This window comes from Acanthopagrus latus, chromosome 7 (assembly GCF_904848185.1).
Source record: "Acanthopagrus latus isolate v.2019 chromosome 7, fAcaLat1.1, whole genome shotgun sequence".
NCBI lineage: Eukaryota > Metazoa > Chordata > Actinopteri > Spariformes > Sparidae > Acanthopagrus > Acanthopagrus latus.
In genome coordinates this window covers 1,092,910-1,111,630 of record NC_051045.1, presented here as the reverse complement: position 1 = coordinate 1,111,630, position 18,721 = coordinate 1,092,910, and the positions used below count along the sequence as shown (strand labels likewise).

The 18,721-nt window shown below is 46.2% G+C and overlaps 2 protein-coding genes across 14 annotated transcripts in view; both read left to right on the top strand.

Annotated features, from left to right (window-relative positions):
• The window catches only part of LOC119022489 (putative C-type lectin domain family 20 member A), an 826,153-nt gene that overhangs the window by 606,377 nt on the left and 201,055 nt on the right, over nt 1-18,721 (top strand). The window lies entirely within an intron of this gene.
• LOC119022460 (extracellular sulfatase Sulf-2-like) overlaps nt 1-18,721 on the top strand; it is a 102,718-nt gene that overhangs the window by 49,685 nt on the left and 34,312 nt on the right. For 7 of the 12 annotated variants that reach the window (XM_037103389.1, XM_037103382.1, XM_037103381.1 and 4 more), the window contains one exon: nt 3,577-3,612. Coding sequence is in view for 5 of the 12 variants with exons in the window: in XM_037103382.1 (XP_036959277.1) it covers nt 3,577-3,612 (36 nt within the window). In the remaining 7 variants the exon portion in view is untranslated. Of the gene's footprint in view, nt 1-3,576; nt 3,613-13,215; nt 13,272-18,721 lie in introns of all 12 variants that reach the window. The other 5 variants (XM_037103385.1, XM_037103386.1, XM_037103383.1 and 2 more) reach the window with 1 other exon arrangement.

Here is an 18,721-nt window from a genome sequence, read left to right as displayed (position 1 = left end):
GAGACGACTTCCAGTTGTTGTCATGCAGCTGCTGAATAAAACAGCAGCAGTCAGACATGATCTCATGATGCTCCGACACAAAGAGCGAGGAGGAGAATTAAACTCTCCAACGATGTCTCCAGGAGAGGTACTGATTAGGTCACTGTGAGTGTGTGTGTGTGTGTCCGCGGGGCTCCATTAGCAGCAGAGTGATGTGGGCTGACAGAACCGGGTGAAGACCGACAGCGGCAGGAACTGAAGTGTGTTTCAGACGAAGGTCACGCATGATGTTCGAGTCCTCTGGGGAGACCTGTTGGTATTCGAGATGACTGTTGCCACGGTCACCGGAGACTGACACCATCCCAAAATACTCCACCTACTTTGAGAGCAGCGCTGGTTCTGGTGCTGGTTCTGGTGCTGGTTCTGGTACTATCTGTGGAGTCACCTGTCTCCCTCTCCTCTGCAAGCTGTCCTGACGCTGCTGATGTCACCTGCTCCTGAGCAGCCGTGTGTTTGTGAGACCTGATCAATAACCTGATTGATTTCCGCCCTAAACTGCCATTTTACGGCCGCTCTGCTCTGTTTCATTCACAAATAAAGACGAATGTCACGGCGTCACAATCAGCAGCGTCAGGAATCACGAGAGGAGATGATGTCATAGCTTCAGTTCAGTGATCATCAGTAAACACTCAGACAACCAGGACAGAATCTATTATTTACATGAACCCTCTGTGGACCCTCGTCCTCCTCCGTCTCTTTGTGTCTGAGTCTGGGATTTGTAGTTTTGAGCTTCTTTAATGAAAGTGAAACAAAGAGAGGAGACGAGGAGGAAGATGAAGAGGAGGAGAAGAAACAAGGACGACTGAGAAACGGTTCAGTCAAGCGTGAAATGAGAAATGGAGGATTTTCACTGGTGGAAAATACACACACACACACACGCACACACAGTAACACACGCACACACACACACAGCAACACACACACACACACACACACACACAGAGTAACACACATAGACACAGTAACACACAGATTTCAGGTGTAAAGACATCAAACACTCTGTAGTTGTTTATGTCTTTATCAGTCCATCACATGTGATGGTTAGCATGCTAACAGCTAGCCTCCTGACAGCCCTCTGTATCTCAGAGGTGATATTCTGACAGCTTGTAGTTTAAAAGCAGCCAGTTCACTACTGAGTCTAATAATCAACAACATAAACTCATAAATGTGAAGAAAGGAAATATTTTGACTCCTGTTTTCATTAGAAACAGAAAAATCCAACCGTCCACCGTCTGAACTCCAGTTTGTGTCTCTGACTGAACTCAGACCAGTTTAATCTGCTCGTTAACTCGTCGTCAGACTCGCTTCAGTCAGACTGGACTCAAACTGAGTCACAGTCACCAGAACAGTTCTGGTTTGTCTCCACAGTCTCCTCTGGTTCGGTCCAAATCAATCCTCAGTTCACAGTAACATGTGAAGATATTCTGTCTCTCCACGCTGATGATGTCCGACTCTCTCTCTCTGTCCTCTCCTGATGTGTCTTCTGTCCCCGGAGTCATAGTCCTGGTCAGAGCCTGTAAATCACCTCTGTAGTGTAAATCACCTCTGTAGTGTAAATCACCTCTGTAGAGTAAATCACCTCTGTAGTGTAAATCACCTCTGTAGAGTAAATCACCTCTGTAGTGTAAATCACCTCTGTAGAGTAAATCACCTCTGTAGTGAGTCCTCTGTCTTCACACTGACCTCTGATGAGGGCACCTAGCTGCACTGCTAACTGAGCTACTTAGCAACAGGAGCTAGTTGTGACAGCCGAACAAAACAGAAAGCAAATCGGTCCTCAACAGACCGCAGAGATCAGGATCAGGTTCAAGTCCTCGACCTGCCTCAACATCTCTACTGTGTGGTCTTCCTGTCCACACACACACACACACACACACATGCACACACACACACACACACTGAACACCCCCCTCCCAAACAGACCACCAGCCCAGCTAATTGGAGATGTTGTATCACCTCCCTCGTGTCTCTTGCTCTTTCTTTTTCTTTCACATTCACACACACACACACAAACACACACATGCGTATACACACACACACACACGCACATACACACGCACACTTGCACACACAGCAACCCAGTGGGAATTGGCAGCTTGGAGCGAATTGAGAGAGAAGGCAGAAAGTCATTACTTCTCTTGCTAGATTGTGTGTGTGTGTGCGGGTGTGTGTGTGTGTGTGTGTGTGTGTGTGTGTGTGTGTGTGTAATCCTCCCATCAGTATGCCGGTCATGCTTTGCAACAGAGGGAAGGAAATTGAAGAGAGAGAGAGAATAAGAGGAGGGGGGAGGCGACAGTCCAACATGGAGTTCTTTTGATTACAGATGGTAAATGTGCCTTCAGTCACCTCCTCCTCCTCCTCCTCCTCCTCCTCGCTCCCGCTCACTCGAGGGATTTGAAGTGGACGTGAGCAGAATCCCTGACTGGGCTGTGTGTGTGTGTGTGTGTGGTTGGTACAGTGCAGGATGATGTCGTGTCCTCGGGGTCACAGAGGTCGTCTACAGGAGGTGAACACTGAAGATTTTCTGTTTCTGTTGTTGTTTCATTACATTGTGTCTGCTGCGCTCCGGTCCTCCTCCTCACAGGTGGAGGTGGTGGGGGAAGACGATGCGGTTTTGTTTGGGATCGTGATTTATCGCCCCGAGTATCAGCTGATAGAGCGGCTCCATATTAACACTCAGGTGTGTGAAACGCTTCAGGCGGTCGTCTGATTCAGCAGCTGAAAAATGTCTAATGTGACTTTATCTGAGAATAAAGTGCGTGTTGTGTCGCTGAGGCTGAACCCTCCAGCTGAGGACGGCTCACCGCCACAGCTGGACCTGGAAATGATAGTTCACAGCATCTCAGCTGCTACTGCCGTTTCTTTTTCACCTGCTTTAGACCAGAACCTCGTCCCTCACTTAGACCAGAACCTCGTCCCTCACTTAGACCAGAACAATGTTGGGAGGCGGTCGACCAGATTTACATTGACTGTCTGTTAAAACTAAGAATTCTGCCTTAAAGTGTCTAAAAAAGTGGTTTGAATCCAGGATCAACTCTCAGTAAAATCTGTGGCCTCCTCAGCAGAGTCTCTGGTTCTGGTTCTGGTTGTCTGTCTCCTCTCTGTAACGTTACAGAGGAGGTCACCTCTGGATCACTGCAGCAGTCAGGCTGATCAACAGGAGTGAAGATAAAGTCATCTGTGAGCTCTGCTCCTGTCGGATCAGAACAGAATCTGAAGGGACTCCAGGTGTTTATTCCTCCAGAGGGTCTGGATCTGTAGCCGCTGCTGAACAGTCCACAAACATCCCTCGTTTTATTTTGAAGGAGAGAATCATTGTCTGCTTCCTCCTCCTGCTGATGGAGAGACTTTAATTTGTGAACATGAAGAAACGTTCAGGAAACGTTTCATTAGCAGCCAAACGGTTCTGTTCGTCTTTTTAGAACGGACCTGTTGCTGTGGCGAGTGATGTTCTGGTCCTGAAGCTGTGAGTGTGGACGTCACACAGAGTTTGGACCTCTGTTAACGGTTTCTGTCTGTCTCTGTTTGTCTTCGCAGGACTGAACGCAGCAGGAGACCCGACACACCGAACAGGTAAACCTCTTCCTGTTCATCAGCTGTCGACTGTGACAGCGTTTTCTTAAACACTCCAAAAACTCAAAATCTTACAAAGTTCCTTCGTCTCATTTCTGGTCAGAACCGTTAAATTTAATATGAGACGATCAGAACAAAAAGGAGCTTTTCAGAGAGAAACAACCTTGAAATTTCTGATCATCTGATTTCATGAAGATGTGAAAAATCAAAAGATAACAAGGACGTGAGGTCACGATGTGAGTCAGGAGAGGTGTGGTTGGATGGCGTGTGCTGCAGTGTGTGTGTGTGTGTGTGTGTGTGTGTGTGTGTGTGTGTGTGTGTGACCCAGTAACAGGAGCCTCACACTCTCACATTCCTGATTAATGATGCAGGTTGGACCCAAACAATGAAAAACACACAAGCGGTCCAACACGCGAACACACCAACATGCAGCCCTGCCACACACACACACACACACACACACACACACACACACACACTCTCACACACACACACACACACACACTCACACACACACACACACACACACTCACACTCACACACATACAAAGTCGTCACATCCACGCAGGCAACATGGAGGATGGAAAGTGGTGCGTTCAAGGACAGCTGAGTGTCGGTCCTCGTGCTTCTCATCAGTTAGAATCCAACTAAGGAGACGAACGTTCGACTGCTCTGCTCGGCCTGCAGATCTGTGATCTGTGTCTCGACACGGTTCAGGACCAGAACCTTTCCAGTGAGTCCAGCTGATGTTCGGACCATTTGAATCACGGCGTGGAAGAACCAGTTGGAAGTCAGAATGAGACGCAGTATGTTTGATGATATCGCGCCGGGCATTGTTTGATTTTTCACCTCAAACAAGCAGACGAGGTAGTCGACGTGTCAAACACGACGTTACAGGAAGTCGCTCAAGCGCTCGACGTGTCAGCATCCGCCATCTTTACATGTGTTAATGTATACTGCAGCAGCAGTAACAGCAGCTTCTTCTTCTTCAGCTGAAGCTAGACAAAGCTAGAACAGAGAGAAACGGAAACTGTTTAACAGGCTGGATAATTTACAGGATGTTGTCGTATTATTAACACAGTTATCACAAAGGTTTGTTGGTGCGACTTTTTCCTCTTCACCTCGTGATCGTCCACATGAAAGATTCAGTGCCGCTGACTGAGGTGGACTGTTGTCTGATGCAGGTGTGAGACAGATGCAGTGGCCACACGTTGGCGCTGTTGGAACAAGATCTGCAGCACAAACTGATCATTTGCTCCTAAATCACGACTCAACAGTCGACCAGCATGTTTTAAAACCTGCCAGGTTAAAGCCGTCTGCTGGCAGGAGGAGCAAAGTCCTTCAGTGTTTTGTGGTTCAGTAAATCTGTCTGATGATGAGATATTAACGGTCGGCTTCAGGAGGTGAAGCCAGCAGCATGTAGCGGTGCTGCAGGTGTTTCTGTCTCCTCTTTGTTTAACAGAAACAACGAGCTGAACGACCGTCGTTTCACTCTGAACTCTGCAGCCTCGACAGAAAACACAGCTCGTTTCCCTGCAGAGGATTCTGGTTCAGCTCCACATGACCTGCACTCCTCCACATTCCTGTGTGTGTGTGTGTGTGTGTGTGTGTGTGTGTGTGTGTGTGTGTGTGTGTGTGTGTGTGTGTGTGTGTGTGTGTGTGTGTGTGTTCCCACATGTGTTTCTGATCACTGAGTGGAGACACACTGAGGTGGATGAGACAGCAGAACACTCCAGAGACTTTACGTCGACTCTGACGTCTTCTTTAATTTTACCCTCCAAACATTACAAAGATTTACTGACTCACTGATTGATTGATTGACTGACTGATTGATTGATTGATCGATTGATTACATGGTGACTGATGAAGTCAGTCAGCATGACAGTTGCTCTCATGTATATCAGATTATTGATCCACAGACCTTTGACCTGCAAACACTTGTAAGAAGAACGATCTCATCCTTCGCCTCCGAGCGTCTCGACATTGATCGTGTTCGATTGATCTTCATTTGAGCCGATGACATCACGCAGTAGATGTGTTACACTTGTTCTTATGTCGGCCAATAATAATTTCATCACTGAGTTTAAATACCTCAGTTCAGATGTCATGAATGAAACGGTGACATCACAGTCCGCTCGGTGTCAGGATGAAGTGTTTGCTCAGGTGTTTACGTCCTCGTGCGTCTCCCGTCACGTCTGTCTGACACGATCCTGACCGGAGCTTCATGTCTGGAGGTCGAGGAGATGCCGAGTCAGCGACTGCAGTTCAAGACTGATTTTCATCATTTGTACGTGTGAAACCACTGGATGTCTTTAAAGAGACGTCGGGACGGTGAACCAGCTGTGTTTGTGATGTTTCAGACGGGAAGTCGAGACTTCTGCAGCTGCGTTTTAACAAGACCTCGTCTGTGGCGACAAAAACAGATGTTTTAGACCAAAGCGTGACGGTTCTCTGACCCTGACCGAGCGGTTCTGTGCCTCAACTTCTCCGTGGTTTTGCAGAAACGTATTTTGACAACGTTCACTCCAGCGTCTGTGTTGATGAGTTCCTGCTCACAGGTCAGGAGAAGGAGCTCGTCCCAGACGTCTCAGAGTTTACTTACATTAACTGAGTTGTTGTTGGGTTGCCTGTGAGGATGGAGGTCTGGTGTTCCTGTTGTGGCTTTTAGTTTAGACAGTGAGCTCTGGTCCTTCAGACAGGTCTTATTTATGGTGTTTTAGATTAAAATCAATTGTTCTCTGTGGCGTCCTGTTGACATGATGCTGGTCAGCAGGTAGAGCCGACCGGCCGTGTGAGTGGGAGTGATCGTTCTTACATGATGAGTCGTGTTCTCTGACTTCTACTCATCTAAATCCAAGTCATTTGATTGGAGAACACGGTCTGTAAGTCAACTGAAGGTCATAATGAGATTCAGATGATATTTCCATTAACTGTGCAGCTCCAGATTTAAACACGTCATCCTCCAAACATGTAGAGAATGATTATCGACCTGTTTGTCTTCTCTCATTTTTTATTTATACTCTCAATCAAAAAATTGTAACTGACAAAAAAACATGAAATATTGGAGATTTTGTCGCGTTTGTATCAGCTCAGTGTCACACACACACACACACACACACACACACACACACACACACACACACACACACACACACACACACCATTACACACCACATCCATCATGAAACACACACACACACACAAACACACCTTCACTCCACCTTCACTTCAGTGTGGGAGGTTCTGGTTCTGGTTCTGCTTGTTGTTTTTGGGTTTCAGTGTTTGAGCTTCACATTCATTTCATGCTCGAGTGTTGAAGCCGGACCTCGTCTGTGGCTGAGAGAGAGAGGTCTCATATTCCTGTGACGCTGATCCAAATCTCAGGGGAAATTATTTGCAAAATTCAAATGTTCTCTGCAGCCGTCGGCGCTGATCTGGAGGCAGCGCGGCTGACTGGATGTTTCACCGTCTGACTCGGTGACAAAAATCCCAGAAGGGCTCTTAAAGATTCAGTTAATTATATTTGAAACAATTCTTGTTTTAATTGGTTCATTAAACCTGCCGACAGGTTTGTTCTGTTGATCTGGTTTCAGTCCGTCAGTTCACAGCTACATTTACCTGTGATGTGATGTCACTTCCTGCTCTATATGAAACAAACCCGTCCATCACTGAGACAAACAGACTCCATGTTTCTACTCAAAGACAGAAAGAAGTTCATGTAGAACATTTGCTGAATTAACAAGAAGGTCCAAATAATGCAGAGTGAGTCAGAGACAGAGTTTCACAGAGTTTATAAAGTGCTGCCACAAACTGACACTTTTTACAACTTCAGCTTCTGATTTAATGCTGAATTTACAACAAGGACACAATGATTCAGAATCTGTCAGAGACACAGTTTCATGATGTTTATAAAGCTGTACGCTACCTAGCAACGCCTAAAATTAACTGATTTCTTAAGGGAGTCTGGTGAGATTGTGTTAATAGTCAGCTTCATGTATCACATTTAATGCAGAATTCACAAGAAGGACTCACTGAGTTAGAATTTGTCTTGGCAGATTTTTACCAAGTTAAAAAAGTTCCTCCTCCTGAAACACCTTTTAAAATTGTGTGATTTGTTAATGGAGTCTGGGGACGTTCTCCCTCGGCCACGCAAAAGTAGCCTGCAGAGATCACGGGTCCCGACGTCTCGTTAAAAATATCGACCCACGTGTGAGACTCTATAAAACGCACTCAGTTGATCAGGTTCACCTGGATAAAAGTAATGCTGTGTGCAGTAAATCCTCCTTTCATCAGTGTTAGAGCCGCCGTGGATTTAATAAACTGAAGCTGAGTGTGAAGAAACAGCAGCTTATAAATATTAAAGAGTCGGATCGCACATCAGTCAAACACACACACACGTACGTACAGTGTGTGTGTGTGTGTGTGTGTGTGTTGGGGGGGGGGGTCTATAGGCGCATACAGCACTGTGTGTGTGTGTGTAGAAAGAGCTGTGTGTGTTTATGTGTATGTGTGTGTGTGTGTGTGTGTGTGTGTGTGTCCAGTGGTCATCTCCCAGCAGAGCTCTCCTGCTCTCCATCAGTCTATTTCTGTCTCTGAGTGGGCAGGATGGATGGACTGCCCGGAGGGATGGAGAGGGGGATGAAAAGAGAGGGAGATGGAGATACAGGAGCTGGAGGAGGAGGAGGAGGAGGAGGAGGTGTGCATGTGATGTATTTCGGTCCTCTCGTGTTTTGATCGACCTGTGTCGCTCGGTGAAGTTCTGCGTGTTGAATCTGTTTTGTTTACAGCTCGTAATAAATTAATTGGAGCTGACTTCAGTGAGCGAGCGAGCGAGCGAGCGAGAGAGAGAGAGAGAGGGAGAGTTACTGTAATGGAGGAGGCAGAGAGGCTGCTGACGGACAGAGTGAGGAGACGAGAGATGAGATGAAGAGTGAAGACGTCCATCAGCTGTCTGATTTCAGGTCATGTCTGATCAAACCGTCAGGACAGAAATCAGCCTGAAGTTTCACACTGTTTCTTCTTCTACGGCCACAACTAAAGATTCACTGTCGTCATCGATTCATCTGCTGATTCTCTTCTTGATTATTTTGTTCATCTTTTAGTCTAAAACATGATGTGCGTCTTTTGTCTGTCGACTCGCAGTGCTTCTCTGCTCGTGTCCACAGCGAGAACAGACGCAGAGCTGCAGTAGAAACCACAGAAGAAGAGCTGAGGTCAGCTGAGCGTCCGGAGGGAGGAAGTCTAGTTAAAAGCTTGAGTTTAATGTCAGAGGACGGATCATCTGATGTGTGTTTAGCGTTCATGTGTAGAAACAGCTGCTGTCCTTCAGATCTGCAGACCGGCAGAAACTCGCGTCGGCGTCTCTTCCTCCTGTTTCTGCCTCACAGGCTTCAACATGAAAATGTAAATATCAGCTTCCCGTCAGTAAAACGTTGATCTGATGAGTTGGACTCGATCTTGTCTCCACTCGCCGCTCTGACTCGCTCTGCGGTATGTCGGGAATCTGAGCAGTTTGTAAATTTGATCCAAAAGTTTCTCTGATGCCAAACAAGAGTTTTCATCAGATTCATCAGAAGCTTCAGTTTGTCTTCGGCCCATTTTCACTGTGTGACTGTAGCCTGCCGTCTCTGACGGACGCAGCATGTCGTCAGAATAACGTCTTGGACGTTTCTCTTCCGACACTTCTTGTCATTTCCCAGCTGATACAGATCACAGATATTCATATTTCAGCGTTTGATATTATTTTCTTGAATGATTTGTTGGGGTTCCCTGAAATCTTCACTTCCATACTTTTGTCATGTACTGACTCGTGTACGCTGGTAGAGATTTATGTGCAACAGGCTGATAACAGACAATTTATCCACGTCTCCAAATGTTTTGTAGTGTCCTGAACCTTCAGGCTGCAGTGTGGGTTTTAGGAGCAGTCTGTAGTTTTGTTGAATAAATGTTAATGAGCAGAGAAAGATCCTCACTGGCTGAACAAACTGACCTCAAAGGACAACGTGATTTATATTGTTTTACTCTGTGGCGGACCCTGCCACCTTTCTAGCTTCAAACAGTCTTCTGGGACCTTATTTTGCATATTTCCTTGTTTTTATCATCACCTGATTAATATTATGGATATTAAAATGCTGAGATTGAATTTCTATCCCAAAAATATGCAGTGCCCCTTTAATGTGAACATTCAATCAGCTTTTTGGATTATTGTGTGGACGTCACCACGGCAACGACATGCTACGAAACATGTTCCTCCAGGCAGCCTCCAGGTTTCAGTAATATTCTCCACACATAAAGATTCAACGACAAACAATTAAAAAGACAGAAATTAATTTTGTTACAAAGGTCAGTTTCTCAAATCTGCCCAGAGTGAACCCTCTTCACAAACCAATCACTAAAGGATCTCTGAAAAAGAGAATAAACCAACATTTCCTCTGGTACCAGTCAGGTACAGGAGCCGAGCTAGCTAATGCTAAGCTAGCTGCAGGCTAACACTAAGCTAGCTGTGTCACACAAGTAGGCGGAGGAGAATCTGAAAGCTTATTTTTTACAGTTTGCAGCAGCGTTACCCCGACGTTACAGAGAGCGGCTTCATGTCGAGATGCTGATGTGATGTCAGAGAGAGAGAGCAGCTGCTTCTCCTCCTGCTCAGAGACAAACAGCTGCTTCACTGGTGGAGAGTTACTGCCTGAGGGACCACAGTGACACACACACACACACACACACACAGCTCTCCTGTGTGCTGGCAGGTCAGCGGGCTACCAGGTGTAGGTGGAGGACGGGTGAGAGGAAAGAAGAGGAGGAGCACAGCGAGGTGAGGAGGACGAGGAGGAGGAGGCGGCGCTGAGTGTAACTGATGACCGCGGCCTCCTACAGCCTTCAGCTATTTGTAAGAAGAGAAAGATAAATAAATAAAGAAGACAAATGTCCGCTCCTCTGTGGAGGACAAACTAAATCTCCCCCGCGGCTCTCCTCTCCTCTGCTGCCGTTTCACAAACTCTGAGTCACAGAGGGAGATTACAGCCGACACCGGCGCAGCAGCAGGAAATGAATCCAGGAGAACAGTGGACTGAGGACAGGGCTCGAAGCAGAGGTGTGCAGGGACTCAGACATTTGCATATCAAACGTATCTGACCTAAAGTATGCTAAGCTAGTCGCGAGGGGAGAAGCAGCTTCACTAAGTGGATGCAAACAGCTGCGAGTTACAGACGGAGGCTGCACGACTTCACACAGACTGACAGAAAGTAAAAACCGGTTTGTGGTGAGTTCAGACGTCAAACACGCTCCAGTCAGCTGCTAGCTAACTGCTAGCTAGGAGGAGGAGTGACGAAATAAACACAATTTGAGCAAGTCGACAACATCGGACAGGAGAAACACTCAACATGGAGGACGGAACGAGACAGCGAGTCCAGAGTGTCAGTTCATCATCAACACAAACTGAAATCTCAAGTAAAATAAGTGAAAAGATGCTTCTTATAATCACTTTACAGTCAGCTGCTCGTCGGATCCAACAGATCTGATGAAAAACCTTTTTTTGCTCTGAACATTTGAGTCTCACACACAGACACACACACACACACACACACACACACACACACACACTGCAGTGGTGTGCAGCAGAGAAAAAGAGCCGCCCGCAGAGATTCTCCATTTCCTGTCAGCCTCGCCAACTTCCTGTCACCATGTTGATTTACTGTTCCATTATTCTACCTGTGGAGCCGAGTGTGTGTGTGTGTGTGTGTGTGTGTGTCACACACTGTTTCTCAGTGTGTTTCTTGTTTTTCAACTTTGTGATTGTGTGCATTTGTACGTACCTTTGCGTGTGTGTGTGTGTAGTAATTACTCCAGTGAGGCACTCTGCCAGTGATGCAGGCCTTTGGGGAAACAGACACACAGTCTCAGGTGGAGGATGAGCAGCAGCAGTTGTTACCATGGAGTCACTGTCACCACGCCAACTGACTGACCATCTGTGTGTGTGTGTGTGTGTGTGTGTGTGTGCGTGTGTGCGCGCTTCATTTGTTGAGCTCTGTGTGTAAACGTCCTGTCATCCTGTCGTTCCCTCTCGTGGCCACAGAGGCCGCTGTTCTGCACAAGTTCCATCATCTCCTTTTAAAGACATCTGGCCTGTGATTGGTCAGTTAGACTTCAGGTCAGATGTCAGTTTACGGTACATTTATTCTTCTGAGGTCTGGTAACAGCTGAGTCTGACGGTGGAGCTCTGATGAGTCTCTGGTTTGCCGCCTCGGGCTGCAGAGCGATCACAGCTCAGATTCTGAACAAGAGGAAACACGAACACGACCGTGTTTTCTGTCGACGCAGATTTACTGCGTGTGATGATCGAGCTGAAACGTGATCAAACAATCGAAAGTTTCTCCTGCAGATGAACGAGCTGAAACCACATGAAAGGAGCTGATCGTCAGCGCGGCGGCTGCAGCCTGTCGACCTGCCGTCAGCACAGATCATCGTGTTTTTATTACCGCTGGTTAAATCAGCAGCTTTCACTGACTGAGTCCAATAAAAATATCAATGCAGAAACTCATTAGCCTGATAAAAAATCCACAACAATGTGTTGAGTTGACGGCTGCGTTTCAACCTGCTGGAGGCGCTTCATCAGAGCCGTCACCACAAACCTGATATAAACTCTCATCACTTCAGAGTCGGGCCAACCTGCCGTCAGCCGACAGGAGGAGCCGAAAGTTGAGCCGGTAGTCGATTACTCAACGTCACTTTTTATTCACTGCATTTTTATTCTCACTGCACTGCACAAAGTGAAGCACAGAGTCTGAAAACAACAAGGCAACACGATGATGGACAGAAGATACGGAGGTCAGGTCGGTCCAGCTGTCCACAGCATCACACCTCCAGTCCTCAGACAATCTACTGTCCAGGTCCTCTGAGACATCTACGGGACACATCAAGGCTGCACGCTTCTTCCTTGATAGCCTTGTTGCTAATATCTGCCTCTTAGCTTTCAAACTAAACTTTATCGACCGTTTTCCATCATCAGGACGGTCCACAGGGTCGACGGGCCTCTTACTGGTACAGTTTGAGCTCTCAGGTCTCAGCTTGATGATCGGACCGTACGTAGCGTATCATAGCTCATTAATCATGAGCTCCGGCTTCACATCACGGACGATTCACTCGTACAGGATGAGCTTGAATCTACAACAGTTCTAAAATCGGACAGTTTAAGACACATCAGCTGGTGGATTACTGGTTTTATACATTACGGTGAACTGTGGGGCCAATAATGGACATGATGCCTCCAGATTTGGTCCATAAACAGGAGAGGATGTGATGGAGTGTTATCTGTAAACTGAGTTCTGCAGCGAGTTCAGTGAGATACATTATTGATCCACATGTATAAAAGATAAAAGCTTCAATCAAAACTCTTGGAAATCATCGTTTATGCCCCAGAAATGAGGATGAACCCACCTTTCCTCTGTCGCCACCTGCAGGACAGACTTCAGCTCCAATCCACAGACTGTAATTAACATATTGATCAGTGATCAGGATGTTGATTGATTGTTCTGTTCTGCTCTGAACGCTGCAGCCTGCAGGGGGCGCTGACGGCAGCGTATCTCATCCACCGTGTGTTTGTTTCAGATCCCTGCTGAGCTGATCGCTGTCCAACACTGGTGATACTCCAGAGCCTGCACAAGGTAACACACACACACACACACACACACACACACACACACACACACACACACACACACACACACACACACACACACACACAGGACCAATTTGTAATTAGTCTGAGTGTGATGAATTCTTGGGTTTGTACCTCCTGCAGTCGGGCCGCTACAGTCAGTTAGAAACCACATCCATCATGACAGGACACACACGCAACACACACAGACACACACGCAACCACACACACACACACACACACACACACACAGATCCCTGGGGTTTATGTTTCTCATCTGTATCCATGGTAACATTTGGATACGTTACGTGTTAGAAAACTTTTTATCCAGCTGATTTTGTCAGCTGTGTTGTGTTGTGTTGTGTATCTGTGTGTGTGTGTGTGTGTGTGGATGTTTCCATATGTTTTAATGTGTCTATTAGAGAAGCCAGAGGTCAAAAGGTCAAGCAGCTCTGCAGCTAACCCGCTAACTGATTAGTTCAGCCTGCTGCTGGCAATGAGGCTGACTGCAGGAGGTACACACACACACACACACACACACACACACACACACACACACACACACACACACACACACACACACACACACACACACACACACACTGCCAAATGATGCCAGAGGCCCAGTAGGCTGCAGCGTGCCATTACTCTGCCTCTCTCAGTGGATCTTGTTTCTGAGGCGCCTCGGTGGCTCCGTCACTGCTCACACTGGAAACTCGCCCAGTCTTCTTCTTTTTCTTCTTCTTCTTCTACTTCTTCATCTTCTTCTTCTTCTTCTCTCCTCTCTTCTGCTGAAATGATCAAAACTTGAAACCTGAGATACGTCTTCATCTTTCTGCTGTTTTATCCAAACCGTTGTGTAGCTGGGATATTAATACCTTCCCTCCAGTTCGAGCTGGAGAACATTCTGTTTATGTGAAAGCTTAGCTGCCTGTTCGACCTGAAACTCACGACGGTTCAGATTCGGAGCTTTTGTCACCTCAGACAAAAAGAAAACATTCCTGTACGTTACGTTCACACGAGCCGAGCTCATCACCAGAGAGCGTCACACTGATCCTGTTTCCACCAAATCAGTTCAGTTCTTGAAATGTCTCTTTAAAATCCCGTGAAGCTCGTTGCTGTCGTGCATCTCTACGAAATCACATGAATCAGCACCTGGAGTCTCATCAGATTCTGTTCTGATCCAGAGTCGTTTACAGACGGGAGGAGAGATCAGAGACGACTTTATAACTTCTGGGACAAAGAAGTGGATTAATCTTTACTCCTGTTAATCACCCTGACTGCAGCAGGGATCTGCAGAGGTTTGATCACTCAAACGAACACAACAAGTCGTTTTCAGACATTTTGCTGCAGAATATTTATCTTATTATATCTTTCAATTATCTCTGAAAGAAGTGGAAGCTTAGCTCTGCTCTCCAGACACAAGCAGCACCAGAACAGTGTGGTTTCAGTCGTCAGCTGTCAGATAGTCTGTGGATCCAATCATCTGCTTTGTATTCTGTTTAGAAAAAACACAAGGAAGAAAATCTGAAGTGGAAGCTCTCATCATGTGAGCGGAGCGTTTCCGACAGAGAAAAACATCTGTTTGTGGTTCAGTTGTTATTTAATCCGCTGGCTGTCGGTCCTGAGGGTCCAGACAGTGATAATGAGGAGAAACCCAAAAAAGCGCTCCTCGCAGCGGGTCGCAGCTCAGAGCAACAAACAGAACCATCATTTCTTTTCATCCAGCCGTCATTTTAATCTTTGTGTCGAAGGGTTAGTTCAGTTTCTTCGTCTCCTAAAAGCCGACGAGCCGACAGCTCAGCGTGAGGAGAAGCTTTCAGACCAATCAGCATCTACAATTTATAAAAACAACACAGAGCACTTCTGATGCTTTTAGTTTTTCATGTCGAGTGTGTTTCAACACACTGACAGTATGTGGAGTTGTGTTTGTGTCTGGACAGTGTTTGGTTTCATTATCACCTCAAATTACATTCATGTCTGTTTGAAGTCTAAAGAGACAGACTGGTCCATCACATCCATCACATCCATCAGATCCATCACATCCACAGTCACACAGCAGCAGAAGCTCATTAATGTCTATAAAACCTTTTTCTCTCTGTTGTCCTGAAAGCCCATTGGTTCCTACTGAAGACGTCGAAATGTCCTGAAACAGCTGCTGACTGTAATTTATATCAAACAAATGGGAGGAAATTTGCATTTGTCGGAACTATTTCTGCAGCAGATTGATCAATATTTGGTGCTCTAGCGAGTACTTGTGGCAGCAGGACAGTGAATGTGGGATTGAGTGAAAATAAACTGCAGTCAGTGTGTTGATGTGATGGAGGAACAGCAGCGAGGCTCAGGAGAAGATTTATCAGGCTGTGAGTCTGAACACGAAGACATTTACAGAATATCTACAGACCTGATGGATATTTCAGCTCTCCGTGCAGCTTTAGACTCTTTATCCTTCACTTTTGTTACCACACAGATTTCCTCTGTTATTTCCTCACATACCTCTGGGGATCAGTTTCTCTGAGCAGGACGGATCAGCTAGTCCTGGTCAGAACTGGTCCTGGTCTCATGTAGGTCTGAAGGACAGAAACACCTCTGAAGTGAACTGTGTCTTAGTGAGACAGATGTGATGGAGACAGGTCTGTAAAGATGTGATGGAGACAGGTTTGTGTAAAGTTGTGATGGAGACAGGTCTGTGTAAAGATGATGGAGACAGGTCTGTGTAAAGATGTGATGGAGACAGGTCTGTGTAAAGATGTGATGGAGACAGGTCTTTGTGATGGAGGCAGGTCTGTAAAGATGTGATGGAGACAGGTCTGTGTAAAGATGTGATGGAGACAGGTCTGTGTAAAGATGATGGAGACAGGTCTGTGTAAAGATGTGATGGAGACAGGTCTGTGTAAAGATGTGATGGAGACAGGTCTGTGTAAAGATGTGATGGAGACAGGTCTGTGTAAAGATGATGGAGACAGGTCTGTGTAAAGATGATGGAGACAGGTCTGTGTAAAGATGTGATGGAGACAGGTCTGTGTGAAGATGATGGAGACAGGTCTGTGTGAAGATGATGGAGACAGGTCTGTGTAAAGACGTGGTCGGGTGTCAACTTTAAAAATGCTGTGTGTGTTTCCATTCGTTTGCTGCCTCCCTCTGTCACAGAGAAAGGAAACACCCACAATTCAGTGCAGGAGAGCGACATCACAACACAACATGGCGACTGGACATTAGTCGGCTGTAATGTTGTGTTGTCGCTGCGCAGACGCAGAATCATGCACGTCTGATAGAAACTGCAGGTCGGAGGAAACAAAGAAGCTGCAGGCTTCATGTGTCGCTGCTCGTCTGCTCCCAGCAGTTCACAGCCCAGTGCAGCCCATAATAATCAGCATCATGCATGGTTACCATGATGACAGAGAGAGAGAGAGAGAGAGAGAGAGAGAGAGAGAGGTGTTGTTTGAGCCAGTTGGACTCTCTCTCTCTCTCTCGTGTATCCTTTTTTTCTAAACTCTCTCCATCATCTGTGTTGTAGGGCTGGATTTGAATCTGAAAGCTCTTTTGTTGTTTGTCTGAAAGGAGCTCGCACACACACACACACACACACACACACACACACACACACACACGCACACGCACACACACACACTCTGAGGGGCTCGATCAGCCAAATCAGCGCAGCAGTAACTGTGAAGAATACAAAGCAGTGTGGCTGATTTCTTTTTTTGTTTCACTGCACAACAAATTAATTTCTAAATTGACTGCGCTGCTCAGAAGAGAAAGTGAGTGACACAGTTTGTAGGTTTGATGCAGAGTGAACGGTCTGACAGACGCACAGCTGTGACACGTTATCATCACGCCATCAGCTCCACGCTAACGTGTTAGCATTCAGCTTTGTAAAGATGTCAGTTAAACACATTCTTCAAACAGTAAAACCAGACTAATATCACCCACATGCTAAAATCTTTCACTGTACAATTCAATCAGAATAATGATTTTGATAATATATTCATCAAGACATAAAAAAGGTTATTATTTTCTTCTTCTTACTTCTATATAAATCATATTTCCAGAGGTCAGAGTTGAGGGTCACAGGTCGCTGTGGCAGGTCAGGTCTGATGTGAGCTGCTGTGAGTCAGTGTAATGACACAACATGATGCTTTTAGTCGCTCAGAGCTGAGAGCTACACACACACACACACACACACACACACACACACACACACACACACACACACACACACACACACTCTGTGTGTGTTTGTGCGTGTGTGTGAGAGAGTGAGAGTGTTTAACATGATCACAGCTTTCTAATGGAGGTGGTAATCACCATCTGGCTGCCTGCCAACACAACTCACCTGCACACACACACACACACACACGCACACACACACACACGTGCACACACACACACACACACACACACACACACACACACACACACACACACACACACACACTCACACACTCTGATTTTTACTTCATTTTCACATTTTGTCAAATATTATTCACATTAAAACGTTGCAACATTAAGTAACCACGACATCACCGGCTCGACTTTAAAAACACCTTGAATACAAAAATAATACCGTTCAGAAATGTGTTGTGTGTGTTTATCATCTTAACCAGTCCAGTCAAATGAAGTGAGACACAGACAGCATGAATTTAAAACAGACTGGTACCAGCGCCGCCACAAGCTGCTGCTGAGCTTTACATTCATGTTTCTGTTGGAGTGAGTTTAAACTTTATGGTATTTTATCTGTTAGGCCCATAACTGACTGCAAAATGTGAAACTGCATTTCCATAATCGTGGATATAAAGTGTGGACGGAGGAATCGTTGGCAGCAGATGAATAATGAGACGCGTCAGGACGGAGAGAAGACGAACGACTCGATGCCTTGAAGGATGAATTCACCACGGCGTCTCTAATGTGGGAATCACATCAAACTCTTGTTTTTATGCTGATTTAATTGCATTTTAAGAGTCTTTCAAGAAAATGACTCAGGGCTGCAGTTTGAGACTTGAACGTCGGTTATGTTCGAACCTGCTGGATCAACACTCCAGAATCCTCTGGTGGAACTGGGAGCTGATGTACGTCAGAAATAATGATTCTGATAACGTTTGGATGGTCTCAGTTTAAAACATCAGGTCCACTTTAGTTCTGCAGTGGAAACTCTCTAATCAGAACCATCAAACTTGAGTCAACACGTTCATCTTTAAATGATGCTCCGAGTCGTTTCCTCTGCTCGGTGAATCAAAGCGCCCGCTGTGTGTTTATTTGTTATTCTCTTGTTAAAATGTGTTTTGTCGCTCGTCAGACAGCGGCGAGGACGCGGCGCTCGGCCCGTCTGATGAGACACGTTTCATTAGCATTTAGTTTCATCAGTCGGCTGCTGAGCGAGCGCCGTCTCTCCTGAGGACAAAGACTGTCTATCAGTCTATCTGTCGTCCCTCCATCTGTCTGTCTGCCCGTCTC